At 32.0% G+C, this 18,546-nt stretch overlaps 1 protein-coding gene across 1 annotated transcript in view; it reads left to right on the forward strand.

The window, feature by feature from the left end:
* The window catches only part of LOC123696532 (mucin-17), a 58,188-nt gene that overhangs the window by 24,996 nt on the left and 14,646 nt on the right, over window positions 1-18,546 (forward strand). Inside the window, exons 2-5 of the mRNA XM_045642806.1 lie at window positions 9,007-9,061; window positions 11,327-11,512; window positions 11,908-12,059; window positions 13,310-13,542. Of these exons, the coding sequence (XP_045498762.1) occupies window positions 9,007-9,061; window positions 11,327-11,512; window positions 11,908-12,059; window positions 13,310-13,542 (626 nt within the window). The remainder of the gene's footprint in view (window positions 1-9,006; window positions 9,062-11,326; window positions 11,513-11,907; window positions 12,060-13,309; window positions 13,543-18,546) is intronic.

Here is an 18,546-nt window from a genome sequence, read left to right on the forward strand (position 1 = left end):
GAATAAGGTTCAAATTGCGTTAAAAGTTAAATGCGTGCGAAAAAATATTGAGAAATGAAATGTTGTAATGTTTGTATTGTCTGCTTCTGAACTCTTGCAACGTGTATGTGTCGTAGGAATACTTTAACCAGCTTAAAAATAGAGTAATGTATGAAGGATTTAGAGCGCCTTGATGTCGGTTTCCCATTTAATTTTAACTGACTTTAAAAAAAGGAGGAGGTTATCAATTCGGCCGGTATATATTTTTTGTTATTTGACCATCACTTCGCCAGATGGAAACTGCCGCTGCCTATTTATAAAAAGTTTATTCTCATAATTGATTTTCGTCAAGGTACCTATTAAATATTAATTTGCAAAGAAAGAAAGCATGTATTTCAACACATACAATCACACAATATCTATATACTTATTGAAAGACCTAATGGATTTACAATGTTGGACATAGACAAAGAGTGTGAAAGTATTCTTTTGTTGGCTATTAATAATTATCCATCTGCTACCACGATTATGACAAGGCCATTAATTTGATGGAACTTGATTCGGTCCCTCAGTTACGTAATAAAATACTTTTTTATGGATAGGAATGGACTTTGCTGATTATAATATAATAATGAATACATTGTAGTATCTTATACTTTTAAGCCTTCGACATTTCCGTTAAATTATTAATTTATGTGAATAACTGACGTAAATCCTTAGTCTAATTTACAATATATCTAGGTAATCTTTATATTACTTACTTTAGGTATTCTTACAGGATTGAAAAATATGTCCATCAATGAGTCAATACGGATTCAAACGTGATACATTTGACATTGAGATCACATTCTTGTTTGTGCTTTTGTCCGACTCATTATACAAGTCCGAAATAGATTCCGTTCGTGCTACGAATTGTAATTTAAATACCAAAGATATTATAATTGTTTATGTTTTGTCATAAATGCTAGATGATATAGAAATAAAAGACAACGGATGTGTTAAGCGTTGTGTTTTTTAAGTGGTGACATTTAAGAGGTTTGAATTTTAGTTTTATTAACAGTGTTTCTTAAACGTTGATGTACCTAATGTAAAACAAAATCGTTCTGGCGATTGGCCAATTTCAAATGGTGCGAAATTATGATGCAAAATATCCAACAGGAAAAGTTTTTAGATTTGGTGTAGAATTGAATCATATTATAAAATTTTTATGATCTCGTTTTGTAGACCGATATACCTAATATAAATATTCTGTGCTATTCGAACAATGTCATTGTGAGCCAGGTCGTGTGCAAGTGACCTCGGTCTGGAGTTCTGGTTTCTAAGATATTTGTGACCTAGGAAAGTCATACATGTAATATGTGATAAAACTTAACGTCTGTTATATGTATCGTTGATTTGTAGTTGAACATTTTAAGTAACTATTGTTATAAACGATAATCAAATAATGTTGTTTATACCGTGTTTCAATATGATTTCTCTTAAATAACTGTTAACTTATTAAAAATAAAACATACCTGTACAAAAGTATGTTAAGAGTTTACTGTAATAGTAAACTCTATAAATTGTTATGTTACAGAAATTTTTTAAAAATGTACATGAATGATTGAATAGAAAGATATTTTTACATTATTTTTATAATTCTTGTAACGATTAACAGTTAATATATAGTTGGGCTAAAATAGTAAAATCCTACTAATATTGTAAATGCGAAAGTTTGTGAGGATTGATGGATAGATGTTTGTTACTCTTTCACGTAAATACTACTGAACCAATTACAATGAAATTTGGTACGTAGGTAGCTGAAGCCCCAGAATAAAACATAGGCTATTATTTATCCCGGGAATCCTACAGGAACGGGAACTATACAGGTTTTACTTTGAAAACGCAGGCGAATTCGAGGGTGGAAATCTAGTATAGTTATAAGGATGTAGAAATAGTTCACAAACAACGGTGTATTACATCAAGAATGTTATAACAATTTCGATTTCATTTTCAAAGGCTGCGGAAACCGGTCTACACTCTCACTTTTCATTAAATTTCTGTACGAGCAGGTTCTTGAGGAAATTATTATTTTCTCACTATTTTATATGTTTTACTTTTCATTTCTTTCCATTTCTTTAGCATGTAAGAAACCATTGTGATTTTGAGAATTAAAGGCTTTTTTATTTTTTTATTTTTTTATTTTATTTTACTTTTCATTTCTTTAAATCTAGTATGTTACATGTTAATATTGTATGAATGACATATCTATATATATAAAAACTAGCTTTCCGCCCGCGGCTTCACCCGCGTTTTCAAAGAAAAACCCGTATAGTTCCCGTTACCGTGGGATTTCCGGGATAAAACCTATCCTATGTGTTAATCCAAGTTACCCTCTATATGTGTGCTAAATTTCATTGTAATCGGTTCAGTAGTTTTTACGTGAAAGAGTAACAAACATCCATACATCCATACAAACTTCTGCCTTTATAATAGTAGTAGGATGAAACCCGTTTCGCGTTGTCACGGCATCACGTGTGAACGGCTGAATCGATTTCGATAATTCTTCTTTTATCTTTGAAGTGCGAGGATGGTTCTTATGTAGAGAAAACGTAAATATGTACCACGGGCGAAGCCGGGGCGGACCGCTAGTATAGGTGGTACTGTAAGTATTTAACGAAAATAACAAGGTTTAGGATGAACCTATTAGATTTAGGATTTATATAACTATGGAGCTTGTTTAAAATTTCAAAGATGATTAAAATTACTTTTTATGAATTAAGACCTTGTAGAATAATTAAGATATGAGTATCTTATTCGTAAATGTTATTTCAAAATTATTATTAATTATTTTTCATTTATTTTTTGACATTCTACTTTATAAATGTTAAACGAGAATTATTAACGCATTAAAAATAATTATGCAAGCTTGACGATAGCCAATGCATATATAAATACCTTTTCGTGAATCTTTCCAATGAATAAAGAATTAAGATTCCGAACAGCGGTCTATTTTGTAACGCGACCTTTAGCTAATACCGTGAGTCGTGACCTTTGGTAAGGATTGCATTTTGAGTGTTTCGTAAATATCTTATGACCTAAGTTTTATATGGGTAATCTAACGGTGATGTGTGGAGAATAATATAATAGGATCTAGCGTTATCTTACAATAAATAGTAATGTCGTTTAACTTATTATTTGAAGCCCCCATTTCGGGAGGAAGAAAATATTGCAAATATGAACTCTTTTTCGTGCTTATATACTTTTTGGTTGAATTGATTTCATATTTTGTTCATTTGTTATACCTTTATATATACCTACTAGAGGTCCGCCCCGGCTTCGCCCGTGGTACATATTTCGCAATAAATGGTAGCCTATGTCCTTTCTCGGGTATCAAAATATCTCCATACCAAATTTCATGCAAATTGGTTCAGTAGTTAAGGCGTGATTGAGTAACAGACAGACAGACAGAGTTACTTTCGCATTAATAATATTAGTATGGATGTATTATATACGTAGAAAATGACATATTAAATGCTGTTATTACATAGGCTATAGCAAATCTAACAAAACTTAAATATAAAGCAGGATCTAATGATACACATAAATAAAGCAGTAGGATCTTAAACACATAATTTACATCATAAAGAAATAGTACAAGGCCATACCATATAATATATCGGATACACTCTCAGCAGTGCGTCACGCGTTACGCTACGAGACGCTGTCACGCTCCACTTACAGGCAATCATATGGCACAGGAATTCCTGTTCTTGCGCATAATTATATGTACGATGTAGTGAAAATGTATCGTTTCTGTCAAATCAGGTCAAGATTGCATGGATGTAAATAATTAATTACGTCTTGATAAATTATTATTAATAACACATTATTGATGTTGAAATTGCTAATATTAATGGTTACTTATCTTGTTTATATCAATGCTTACGATTTGTGAGTCATAATCCTTGCATAGGTTCAGCAAATGCGTACACAAAATAATTATGAAGAAAGAATAATACATTATTTCACGACATATTCAACTAACTGTGTGGTTTAGAGCATTTTGATTGAGATTTCATTTGTTATTGCTAAGTCACGGAGATATTTTAAATACTTACACAATTTCAACACATATATGTTGATAAGAAACTGCAAGAAGTATATATATAATGACATACTAGCTTTCGCCCGCGTCTTCGCCTGCGTTTTCAGGAAAACCCGCATAGTTCCCGTTCCCGTGGGATTTACGGGATAAAACCTATCCTGTGCGTTAATCCAAGTTACCCTCTATATGTGTGCTAAATTTAATTATAATCGGTTCAGTAGTTTATGCGTGAAAACCATACATACATACAAACCTTTCCTCCTTATAATATTATATTAGTATAGATAAATAAGATGTACTTCAACTTATAAAATATGTAAAGTTCTTTAAGGATAAGCTTATTCAACTTGGAATAACTTATTTGCATGGAGCTTATTCATAGATTACTCATATCGTCGGTATGTGGTAATAAATACCTTTCAATTTAAATACTTGTTCTAGATGACTTTATATTATTATTAAATTATTATTCATTGGTCATTATAGTGGTCTTTTTTTATTTTTTATACATTTATATAGGGTCAAAATATCATATGAGTAATTCATATGGCCTTTAAAATTCTTCCAATAATTGTTTATTATTTTTTACAAACTTTTTTCAAAGTAAAAAAATATTACTTTATACATTATTCATTATTCAAGCGTATGCGAATACCTAATCGACCACAGATAAGATTAAAACTATTACTCCAATTTATAGCTAATATTTTCTTCGAAATAATAGAAAAAAAAATCACTCAATCCAGTCGTGCGTACTACATAGAAAGTGAACACTTTCGTGGAGAGAATGCTACAGTACAGGAATCAACATGCCGTTAGTGTTACCATAGTTACGTAATAATTTGCTTATATGCGTATGGCAAGTATTGATACTCGGTTTTGCGTAGTATTTACGTAGAATCTGAATGTGTGGGATTTTTACTGAGAAGAATTTATCTATTAAACCGCTGGAAGGTTCTCTTGTAGCGTATCAGCTATTTTTTATGTTTTCTTCTATTTTTTACTGTATCAAACGCGATAAAACTTTCATAGGTATGTTATAGATAACAGCAAATTTATGAAATGTAGTAAATAACCGTTTAAAAATCAACGTAAAGTTCCGTTTTAAATAGTTTCATCAAAATTAAATTAAATAGTTTCATTAACCAATTTGTACCTATCTAAATGCTGAAACATAAAGTTATTAATTTTAATACCTCTTTAAATATAGGAAATATAAATAATCCTGTTAATCTATACATTGATAAGGAAACTGGTTGTTTGTACAAAAAATACAATCCGGTGGTTAATTGCTTACATTGAATAGGAACATTTTTTTACAGATTATTAAAATATCAGTTGTCTATATGAGTTTTTTTTATTTTATTTTAGAACCAAATAATTTTATAAAAACATCGACGTACCTATAATAATTTATATCCTGGCGATATTGGCTTATTAAAATGAAGAGAAAATAATAATGAAAGATTAAGTCTTATTTTTATATTCACGTACACTTTCTTTATGACATATCTACGACTAGCAACCTGCATGTGCCCCGCGGATTTACCCGCATTGCTCCAATTCTATTAGTCTTAGCGTGATGATAGATAGCCTATAGTCTACCTCGATAGTTGGACTATCTAACAGTGAAATATATCCAATCTGACCCGTGGTTCCTGAGATTAGCACGTTCAAGCAAACAAACTTTTTAGCTGTATAATATTAGTTGATATGAGTATAGATGATACACTTTATTATTATTGTAGCTATCTCCATCAAAACAAGCTTATAAAGTACACAAATGAAATCCATTTATATACACTTACACCACGATATAGGTATGGAACAGTTTCGTATACCGTCTCAGTGAGCGTGTGGCAATGTCCGTGTTGTAATGCGCAGGCGCAATCTTTAGGATACTGAGATATTTCTGCGTATAAAAACTAGATCGCGCTCATTAGGAAGTGTTTTAATTATGCTTGCTTTAACGTGTTTTTGTTTAACAGGTTTACGTTGTTTTGATGAGGTTCGATGAAGAGTGAAATAACGTGATCGGTGATACGCATTTTTATTAATTAAGCTCGTGAATGGTTAATATCTAATTTTAATCATAACCAATCGTACAGGTTGATTAATTTATTAAGGAGTATATGAATCGTTAAATACATAAATAACATAATACGCTCAAACTGCAATGTTGTGTGTAGCTAATTTACCAGATAAATACCATTCTATACATATAGTTATTGCTGGCCGGTTGGCTTGGTTGGTAGTGAACTAGTGACCCTGCCTTCCAAGCCACTGGTCGTGGGTTCGATTCCCACCCGGGGTAAATATTTGTGTGATGAACATAGATGTTTGGTCTGTGTCTGGGTAATAATTATCTATATAAGTATTTATTTAAAATTACATATGTATCAGCCATCTGGTTTCCATAACACAAGCGAAAGCTTATTATGGGATCGGATCGTGCCGTGTGTGAAAATTGTCCCGAAATATTTATTTATTTAATTTACTGTACATCTTAAGAATGATTATAACGTAATAATAGTTGATGCAAGTGTAGATTTAAAAATGTATATTTAGTAAAACTTAAACAATTCGTTGCATCTACTGTCCAAGACAATCGCTGTGCAAACCATTGTTATACATATGTAGTAATATTTCCACATTGAAAAGCTAACGGAAGCGTTCAGATTATCCAAAAACCATGAAATTATACGGAACACTTAGTTATTACTTGGTTACCTAAGTTATCACTTCACGGCGTTTGCGTCGTTAAGTTATGTAAAATTACAAAGTTATGTACATTTGTTTCATCAGAGTTAGAACATTGTTTCCTTCCCATTTCTTAGGTATTATGTTAGGGGACAATATATATAATTATTTTTATATTAACCACTTCGCATTTGATACAATTTTCGAGTATTGGATTTTATTCGTGGAAGGTGTATCAAATACCATTAAATCATCATGCAAGTTATGCAAGTAATCTATACTATAATATTATAAAGCTGAAGAGTTTGTTTGTTTGTTTGAACGCGCTAATCTCAGGAACTACTGGTCTGATTTGAAAAATTCTTTCGGTGTTAGATAGCCCATTCATCGAGGAAGGCTATAGGCTATATATCATCACGCTAAGCTAAGACCAAAAGGAGCGGAGCCACGCGGGTGAAACCGCGGAACGCAGCTAGTATAAGATAAACTGAGGCGATAACTTTATCAATATTATATTGATAATAGTCTTCGTCTTAACTGTTTAGTTCAGAATAGATTATTTAATAAAAGTTTACAACATTTTTATACTGTTCAATGTGGGGCATCATACAGTCGTACTATTTGATACTGTACTAAAATAGCGAGTGCTACAAATCTACTTACTTCTTATAGACTGCACCGTGACCTTGAATTGTTTAAGGCTTTACATCCGCTAGCTCAAATTGGTCAAGTGACATTAGAGACGAAACTTCCTTAGGCTCTTTTCACACGCACAATTTTAGTATCACTCAGATTGACTAATACTTAAATTGATTGATTGTATTATTCTAACAAATAAAGTTAATGGATAAAGATAGACGGTTTTTTAAAGAGAATTTCCGTTTTATTGTCACATTGAAAGATAAATAATAAGTTAGATTTCCTTATTTATACTTCAAATGATGTTGGCTCGTTTTCACAATTTCACTTACTATATACTGAATTTTGGTTTATTTCATAAAATAAAATTTTTAATTTAATTACATTCGAAAGATCGAGACAAACGGCATTGTGTGAACTTTCGTAGGAGCAAATACAAGAAAACAACAACTTTACTGCAAAAAAATGCAGATACATTAGCAAATGCCTATCTTACAACCGTAACATACAAAGCGGGCCTAACCATCCCAAATTTAGCACCAAACTGGAGCATAACCATTACACCTTAGAAGAGGCATCGGAAGCTCTACCATACTCAGTACGGTCTACATACCGCGTCTATTGTTTAATGTTACATATTCATGCCACGAAACAATTATGAAACAGTTAGTTTAACGGGTATGAATTAGTTCGAGCCTTTTGAATATTGATTCTGATGTTGTTGAACTTTATTGTATTTGTGCGTCTGGGGAATAGATGTAATTGATATTTTATAATTGATGCAATGGAGAATTGTTATTGCGTAATATTGGTCATATATTGTTAGCCTATAGCTTGCGTTTATGATAGCCGCTATGTAAAATTCTATGACGTATTTCACAGCCTTTGGTAGGTATATATATCACCGTCAAAGGGGGACGCCCGGCCCTTGCGCATGTCCCTACTAGGGTGCACCTTCCGTTTACCCACGCGTTCACGGCCCTTCTGGCATCGAGAAACACCACACAGAAAGTCTTTGGTATTAAGTTTTAATGATATAACGTGAAGTTTGTCAAGAAAAGAATGGAAAATGCATATATTTGGAAATAAATAAATTTTATTTTAAAATACATAAATTCTCAGTGACACGACAAGGGGTCACTATATTGTCAATTATGTAATGTTAATGTAAGCGACCTTAAATATTTCGCCATGTTTACTTACTTTGACATCGTTGCATACTTTAAAACGGAACCAAAGGTCTCATAAAAAGGTGATTAAAATATAAGTAATTTGTTAATCCTTCGTAATTAATAAACATTTCATAAACTATTTATTTCATATAATAATGCCAAATTTCATCTAGATGATTTTAGCTTCAATTCTATTTTATATTTAGTCTCGAAGGACCACTAGTTTTTCCTTTAGATTTTTGATATGATTTGCTCACAGTTTTCATATTGAATAATGTATCATGTATAAGGCTTTTTAAGCTCTCTGTTAAACACAACACATAAAAGTTAAAACATTAAAACAATTTTTATAAGGTTTAAAAGATATTTACCAGCTGAACTGAAGAGCTATTCTTCTTAAATTCTAATAACTAATTTGCTTGTCCACAGGGAAACACAACATGGCTGGCTTTAATAGCGGCCGTCTTCGCATTTGCCACACCAGGTGAGTTTTTTTTTATAAAATAAAAAAAATAAGGTCTCAATATATGTAATTCGAATAATTTGTACACATTAAATCCTAGTTTCGTTAATAATTCCATTACCGTTTAATACTATACTAAAAATTAAAATAATAGATTATGTCATACTAGCTTTCCACCCGCGGCTTTGCCCGCGCAGTCAATGAAAAACCCGCATTGTTCCCGTTCCCTTGGGATTTCCGGGATAAATACTATCCTATGTCCCGTGGTAAAAAGTAGCCTATGTCCTTTCTCGGGTATCAAAATATCTCTATACCAAATTTCATGCAAATTGGTTCAGTAGTTAAGGCGTGATTGAGTAACAGACAGACAGACAGAGTTACTATCGCATTTATAATATTAGTATGGATGTATGATGATTGTCTATAATAGTAAACAAAAACACATTTACGAAAAATCGTCTACAAAATATAACCTAATGTTCGTTTAATCGTTTATTCAGATCGTTGTTCAGAGATGACTCAAACGTTATACATTTAAAATGTTATATTTACTACCAAATAAAAAACAATAATTCCGTATCTTCCTACTCACATCTTCATTCGCTACAAAAATAGATACTAAAATAGTTATTCCGACAAAAAGTCACAATCGGGAACCGTATATCAAGAAGTCCATTGTTCTAGAACAAAAGAGACAATCGTGGCCATATATGGACCGGCCACAAATAGAATGAAGCAATGCGATTTGCTTGCAAAAATGTTCCTGCACAGATTGTTTTGGTACAGATAGTTTTAACAGATTAAAAATACGTAAAACTAGATCAAATCTCGATTAAGTATTAATATACCACTAATAATAAATACTGGCCTGAACCGTCAAAGGAGGCCCGTGTCTCTGCAGTGAGAACATATATGGGCTGATGATGATGATACCAGTAATTTAATACATACTAGCTTCCGCCCGCGACTCCGTTCGCGCGGATGTCGGATGTGTGTGTTATTTCTCCATTTTGAGTAACTCTGACAATGACATCTTATAAATATCTATTGGACCCAAATACGGCTAGGCCTACCTATAATAATACGCAACGTGTGTTCGCGGTTCTACAGAACAACGTCTATGGATAAAACTGAAAAATTAAAAATTTTTTTTTCTATGTATTTTTCCGGGATAAAAAGTATCCTATTTTACGCCCAGGATAATAAGGTATAATTATACCAAGTTTCATCGAAATCGAACCGTTAGTTTTTACGTGATGCCTTCACATCCAGACAGACAGACAGACAGACAAAAATTTTTTTAATCACATATTTGGGTTTGGTATCGATCCAGTAATGCCTCCTGGTATTTATTTTTTCAATATTTTCAATGTACAGAATTGACCCTTCTACAGATTTATTATATGTATAGATATTTAGGCTATTTATGACGTATAACCAATGAATATAAAACGTGGGCTTTTAACGATACTATATAATTTACACTATTTTGAATGTATCACTATTGTGAGTCATCTTTTATATATATTATTATTATTTTATTATTATTTATATATATAAAATTTTATCAATAGTCTATAGAGACTTAAAATATACTACCTGCACATATTATTATCATCATAATATGAGCTTATATGTTTTTGTCATATAAGCATAGCCGCGGGCTAAAGTTATTTCAGTATTTACATATAAATTGGTCGTATATTCTACAGTAGAGGCCAAGTATAGGCCAATGCACTTCCAATGGCCGCCCACAATAGAGCATTGTTCAACGTCTCTCGTAAAACCTTAATGCTTTTTGTAGGAAATAATCTATTAAGTGAAAACGGAGTTTAACGAGTGTTTTTAAACGTAGTTTATTCAAATCTGAATACATGGTTCATTGAGTTATTCGTACATTAATTGCTTTTTTATTCACTAGTTGCTCCGCGCGGTTTCACCCCCGTGGCTCCACTCATGTTAGTCGTAGCGTGATTATATTATATGTATAACCTTCCTCGATAAATGAGCTATCTAACACCGAAAGATTTTTCAAATCGGAACACTAGTTCCTGAGATTAGCGCGTTCAAACAAACAAACAAACTTTTCAGCTTTATAATATTAGTATCTATCACATGGTATCTATAGATTACTAGGACTGACATAGAAGCACGTTTGAATCATCTTTTTCATAGCAATCAGATCTACTCAACAAAGGTATAAACGGCAATTAAACACTTACCCACACATACCTACCCATAACCCGATCCATTTGCATAGGCCTTAACCATATTATTTTCTTACAGCGCTCTCTAGTTCACCACGCGTGGTCTGCTACTACACAAACTGGTCGGTTTACCGGCCGGGCACAGCCAAGTTCAACCCGCAGAACATCAACCCCTACCTTTGCACGCATCTTGTGTACGCGTTCGGAGGATTCACTAAGGACAACACATTGAAGCCGTTTGATAAGTACCAGGATATTGAAAAAGGTTAGTTTAATTATTTGTCATGTGAATAAAAGTATGAAGTATGAATTCCAAGAAAAATAGAAGATATCGTTTCCTATATGGGTAAGGGTAGATGAAGGGAAATAGGTTTAGGAATAAAAATATAGGTCATCTTTCTTTAAAAGTTTTAAGAAACTTGACGATGAGATTCAGTTTCAACTATTGCATACGTATTAAATTTGATATACTAAAACCAATTATGCTGTTACATTGCTGTTTTATTTTCGTAAAAATAAATGAGAATTGACTTACAACAAATGAACACAATTAAAAAATGATTTCAGTCGACTCGTAGGGTGTAGTCAATTATTCATCATAACGCAATTTTCATTATTATTTCAACTAGATAATTTTCTATAATAATCTATATTTCTCAGGTGGTTACGCCAAATTCACTGGTTTGAAAACGTATAACAAGAATTTGAAGACAATTCTCGCGATTGGTGGTTGGAATGAAGGTTCCTCCAGATTTTCACCAATGGTCGCTTCCAAGGATAGGAGGAAGGAATTCGTAAGGAATGTTATAAAGGTAAGATTTTGACGTTATTAATTTTCTTTTTTTTTTCGACCATGGTAGATAATGAGCAAAGACTTTTTACCAGTGTCAAGTTAAAACTAATTTTCTTTCGATACTGTTCTGAATTCAAAATGAATAATGACACGTATTTTCGCGGTAATCTTGGTATTCATTTGTTTTGTGTTGCTTCGAAATTCAAAAATTAAGAAAAATTTTGACAACTGTCTTTTTTTCATTGAAGAAGATATGGACAAGGGTTTAATTTTTGTCGGTGATATTTTTATTGCATTTATATAAATAACATTCACTTCTTAAAATCATAGTCCATTAAAAAGAATAGTCTCCTTGACATTCTGTGCATCTTGACATTAAATGTGGCGTCTTTTCGAAATAAAATGTAATGGACATCTTGACATTTTTTTTTGTTGTTCTCTCATCAGTCCTCATTGTTAAATGGGATAGAAATATTTCTCCAAATGCAATCTAGAATAAAGAAAATAAAAATTTCTATAAGAAATAAATATAAAAATATCCTATAAGATTTCTTATACATATTTCAATTATCAGGGACATTATAAAATTTAATAATACTGTTTTCTCCTAATGTGCTCTATGTGTTTAATTATATTTTATGAATAGATGTTTTGTTTATTTTATCACTGTCATAAATCCATTAATTACACTTCTATTTAAGATTGTGTACGTTGAGCAACATTAATCACTTTTCCCACAACATAGTACATTAAAACGTCAAGTATGAAAGCACTTTCTATACATTATATGTTATTAGAGGAACGGATATCTGGTTGTTTAGAGCATTTAGAATTGACAAGACGTAATTAGCTAAACACTGGCGTATTACAATAATGTTCAATGATTATTCCAAAACCGAAAACACTTACGTAGGAATCAATTGCTATCATGTGTATGTAAATATATTTTAAATTACGCACCAAGTTTGTATTGTAATAGAAGATAATTATTGTACTGAAGGTTGTCTTCTCATTTTCTTTTAATTTATTTAATGAAAAAAAAATTCCAATCGATAGTGTTGCCAGTTTGTCAACAACATTGGCTGTATGTATTTTGACAGATAGAAAGCGCGGTTACTTTATCTGTGTTCTTTACGCAATAAAAAAAGCGCGGGAGAACAATTTGAATTTTCTTTTTAGATTTTATATCTATTCGTAAACTTTTATCATTACTTTTTCGTTATTGCATTCTTAATCATCTTAATTTGGGTTTTACAATATTATTTCCAGTTCTTAAGACAAAACCACTTCGACGGTCTCGACCTGGATTGGGAGTACCCAGCATTCCGTGATGGTGGCAAGCCTAAAGATAGAGAGAACTACGCTAAACTCGTGAAAGAGTTGCGAGAGGAGTTCGAAAGAGAATCGGAAAAGACTGGGAAGCCGCGTCTCTTACTGACCATGGCGGTGCCAGCTGGTATAGAATATATTGAGAAGGGATTTGACGTCAGGACTTTGAACAAGTAAGTGTTATTTATTAATTTTGTTTGCATATTTAAAAAAAAATAAAATAAATTCGTTTAGATTATGATTTAATTGATTAGGGATTGAAATAATAATAAAAATGATATAATACGTAAACGAGGGTTATATTAAAATTTGTAACCACAATTTTGTTTGTATGTATATTTATTTGGTACACTGTAGCGTAACTTAACTATGAGAACGTCGATACGTTTCGCGCTTTTGGCGCCGACTTATGACTTGAAGAGTATTCATGCAAACACAGATCGTCACTGATATTTTTTATCATTGACTGATATCGGATCATCAGCCCATGAAGCTGTGAAAAATATATTGACATTTATGAATTCAATATGTTAATAATTATCGTTTTAATTTATTCAACCAATTTACATAAATATTTTTCTTCTATTATACAATTTTTAAGCTTGACTAAAACTAATAAAAATATTAAATTTGTGCTATGTAACCTTTACCTGAAAATAATTATTTGCATAGACAAAAGATATTATTTTTTAGTACATAAGTTTTAACATTTATAATATTGGTTTTATTTTTATTTGCATTGGTCATGTAAATGTCAAAGATGTCTTAAGGTCAAGGTAGTCTGCAGTGGAATCTTGTTGTGTGCCGGAAATATAAACATAGTATCATATTAATGTATCAGATGAACGACATTGATATTATATAAGCAAGATGTTATATTTGTAAGCTTTTAAGATTTTTAGAGTTTATTGGTGTAGAGGTCTAACTACTAACGTCACCATCACCTAAAATATAAGCTTGATTTTGTTGAATATAAAGAAAAGTTAGAGGTAGTTCTGTACGTTTAGAATATTTAAATTATATCACCTGATAAAATAATTCCAAACACTTAACAAAATATTAAATAACGTTATCCATAGTCAGTTCAAACTTTCTATCTCTCTCAACTCCAACGAATCGAGAAGAAATTCGAAATAAAGCTCTTTTAAAAATAATCTTATTGGTACATTATACAACACAATTTGAACTTTAACTTTACCCCAATGGTTCTTTATCAATTATCATCATGTTACTTTATCGAGGAAAAATGACACGCAAAAGTTCGTACCTATCAGCTAAAATCAGTATGACAATCTTTCAAAGTATTTACACTCATACAAGTGAATGAAAACAACGCAAATACCTACATATAAGATAGGCCTATGTATAATTCAAGTTATTTACTAACCTTACGACATAACCAACATCTAGATATGATTGCAACACGCCACCACTAGGTGACGCTCAGGGCTGTCTGTGATGTATATCGTAGCTTACAACATATTATTGACTAGCTCTTTAACGCGGTTTCACCCGCAAAAGGTTGCATTTTATAGCTCGTATTTATTCTGATACATAAGTACAAGCAAAGCTACATCACTGCCAAGTATAAAATTTCCAAATTGAACTAAGTATTTAATTAAGCTATTGCATAGCTTCTATCGCGGGCCTTGAGCGTGGGGACCGAATCGAGAAATTCCGTAACGAAAAAACCTCACGCTCCCCACTCCGACGGGCGGAGGTGTGGCTTGAAGGCATAGCATGCAATAGCTTTAACGCGGCCGGCAGTCCCAGAGTGCCACACGTCGTTTTTTTATTTTTATGGGGTCAAAACGATCGTTTTTTTGACGTGACAACGTCTTATAATTCGATAGCCGGCTGCACGCACGAAAAAACATGACTCATGCGGCGTTACCTCGCGCTCTGAGGCGTTCCGCAAGGCTTGAAGTGCAAGCGAGAGCGCGGAACAAGCGACAAAGAAGCACAATCGGCCGTTGTCACGTTCAACTATCGTCAGTAAAACGACTTTACAGACAACCAATTTTTCTTTTTTTTAATAGTGGATAAGCTTATCGCTCATTTATTTCATTACGCAATCTTTTAGAAAATAAATCAAAATTTATGTTTTATTTCATTTCAAAATTTTCTCGTTTGACCAGTTATATTAATGTGGAAAACGGGCGTGTGTAATTTGCGTTCCAAAGTTTCTAATTCTTGATAACGTCATCCATTTCGAAAAACTTATAATTAAACGCAATATTTTCGTACCATCACATCACATTACAGTAGATAAATCATAAATAGAACAACTCTAATTACTTAGTACCTACACGTTTAAAAGATCGATCCCAAAACTAACAATGCTAAGAAAATCGTCTAGTGAAACATACGTGATACGTAGGTGGTAGGTACCAGTCCTTACTACTAAAGAGCGTCTTTGATTATAATCAAATAATTATCTGAAGCTTCACAATGTACTTACCATGCAATGCCATATTTTCACACGTGTGAACTCGAACGCAATCTAATCCAGCCCCACAATTGTTAACACCATCACGACGTATGTGCCAATAACCATTTCATGGTCACCGATACAGGCCAATGCATGACACTAGCAATTACAAATCTAACGCGACGCGCGCCGTCCGTGGTCACTTGCGAAATTGTGACACCTTAATTTTCAATACAATGTCATATTAGGTAATGGAGACATGTAATGTTAATACTGTTAACAACATATGTATGTTAAATAACATTGATAGTAATTGTTTAACGGTGTTTTCGATGTTGTTGTTTAAGATCAATCTACGAAATGAACTTATAGCTGTTCCTAGATTTTATAACAGACTATTAGCTATTAGTTACATGATAAACTTATAGACTACTTAACAGGTAGTTCATCATAACTCAGTATACTGTATAGACAGACGAACTTGCATGGTTTATAAAATCTTTAATTCTGTACATGAGCCTTACCACAGAAAGATTCTATGTTGATTTGATCAAACTCGATGTTGTATCATCGAGTAGATTAAAATTTTCGATCGAAATTAATTTCGTTTATAATAACAGCACGATCGTGCGCTATCTTTAATTTTAATTGTATCAATTTAACGTTCAATCGAATCGAAATCGATTGAATTAGACCTCGATACGATCAGGATTAAGCCCCCAGTTATTTCGTTTATTCAAACCGTTTAAGTTAGCTTAGTATTTGTTTAGGACAAAATCAAAACACTCCATACATTAAAATGCAGCTTCTACGAAGACTCTGGGGATTATCTTTCATCACACATCATTACAGCAGCCATCATTATGTGAATGATGAGTGAGTCAATCCTGTTGCAATGTTCAAACAATGGGTGTATGAAATTTGCATGCACAATCATTTGGTAGCTCAAGAATGTCACAGAGAATGTTTAATTTGGATTTGTAACAACAACAAATGCTTTTTCAATTATGTACCTATTCTTAATTCTCGTACAGCCTTTGAAGATATTTCGTTTTCTCAATTTTCGATATAACATTCTGTTTTATTACAATTAAACGTTTTGATAGGTAGAACAAAATTATGTTTTCAAACATTTAACTGATTTGAATAAATAACATTACATAGAAAAGTTAAAAGGATAGGAATAAATTATCAATATCATGTCCTATTGACTTATTATTATGATTAAGTCTGAAGAAAGAATATCCCAAGCTTCAATCGTTTATTATTACTGCTTTTAAGACCTGAAAATAACCACCATAAAACCAAATATGATTACATTTGGTACATATTTCCGTCGCTTAGCATTCGATTAAATTATCGTATTTACGTTATCTTAACTTTGCATGTCTAATATTATAGTAAATTAAACTTCCTCTATTTTGACATATAAAGTGGATAAAATATATATGTGTTTTATAATTATGGTTATATAGCGACCATGTATTACTAGAAATAATTAATAGGCCTACTCATATAACGTGTTGTAAGTGACATCATCTATCCATTTTTGTAAAAATAAATGATACGATGACTAGAATCATTAGGTATTTTTATTTTTTATTTAATATTTATTATGCTTGAATATGATTTCACACGTAGATGAAAACAATAAAGGAATTGTCAAAGCTTGATACCTATGTGGTGGATTATAAAATGGTTTTATGAAATCAATATTATTGTATCTATATTTTTTGCAAGAATTTATGTTTTCATTATAATATCTGACTGACCGGTTGGCTTGGTTGATAGTGGCCCTGCCTTCCAAGCCAGAGGTCGTGGGTTTGATTCCCACCCGGGGCAAATATTTGTGTGATGAACATTGATGTTTGCTCTGTGTCTGGGTGTTAATTATTTATTTAAGTATAATATATTTAAATCAGCCATTTGGTTTCCATAACAGTGAAAGCTTAGTATGGGATCAGATCGTGCCATGTGTGAAAGTGGTCCTGAAATATTTATTTATTTATTTATATTGTATGCTTCTAAATATAGGGTATATTGGTATACAATTTATTTATTCCTAAGTAGCTTGCATACCGTCCTATTATCTAAAATTATCTTATCTCCGTTTTCTATTTGCAGTTCCTATAAAGGTTAATTACATAATAATCACATGTGGATCAAAGCCCACCATCAATTAAAACCAATAAACAATCTATAAGGGAATTTTATAAACTCTTAATTAAAAATAACATTTAGCCTTATCGTTTGCTAAATTGATAGACTTCCGTATATGTGCAATCTGTAGGCGAAACAGTAGAGGCTTCCAAATAAGATGTGTAAGCTATACTTAAGTTAAACGTGTTCCAACCGTCTCAAGCTATTCATTATGTACCAAATGTAGTAATACAAGACGTTACGTACAGTGGTTAGCGTGTTCAAATTAAAACTCTTATTTTTGTGATGTTTTGAAATTGATAATGTGTATGGTTTAAAAATATGTAGCTAACTCAGAAGCAGCTATTACTAAAAATAACTATGTATTGTTGTTGTTATTTGGCTACTATGTAATATGTAAAATGCGTAAACTTCAGAAGATGGTCTTTAAGTCGTACACACCGTGATGCAACGTTAATTATTATAAGGCAAGGCAGCATAACATTTAATTTATAAATAAATTATGTTATTGTTGATTAACATTATCTGAAACTGAATCTTAATAATTAAATATTAAATTGTAAAGTACTACCAAAGCTATTAATAA

This window comes from Colias croceus, chromosome 12 (assembly GCF_905220415.1).
Source record: "Colias croceus chromosome 12, ilColCroc2.1".
NCBI lineage: Eukaryota > Metazoa > Arthropoda > Insecta > Lepidoptera > Pieridae > Colias > Colias croceus.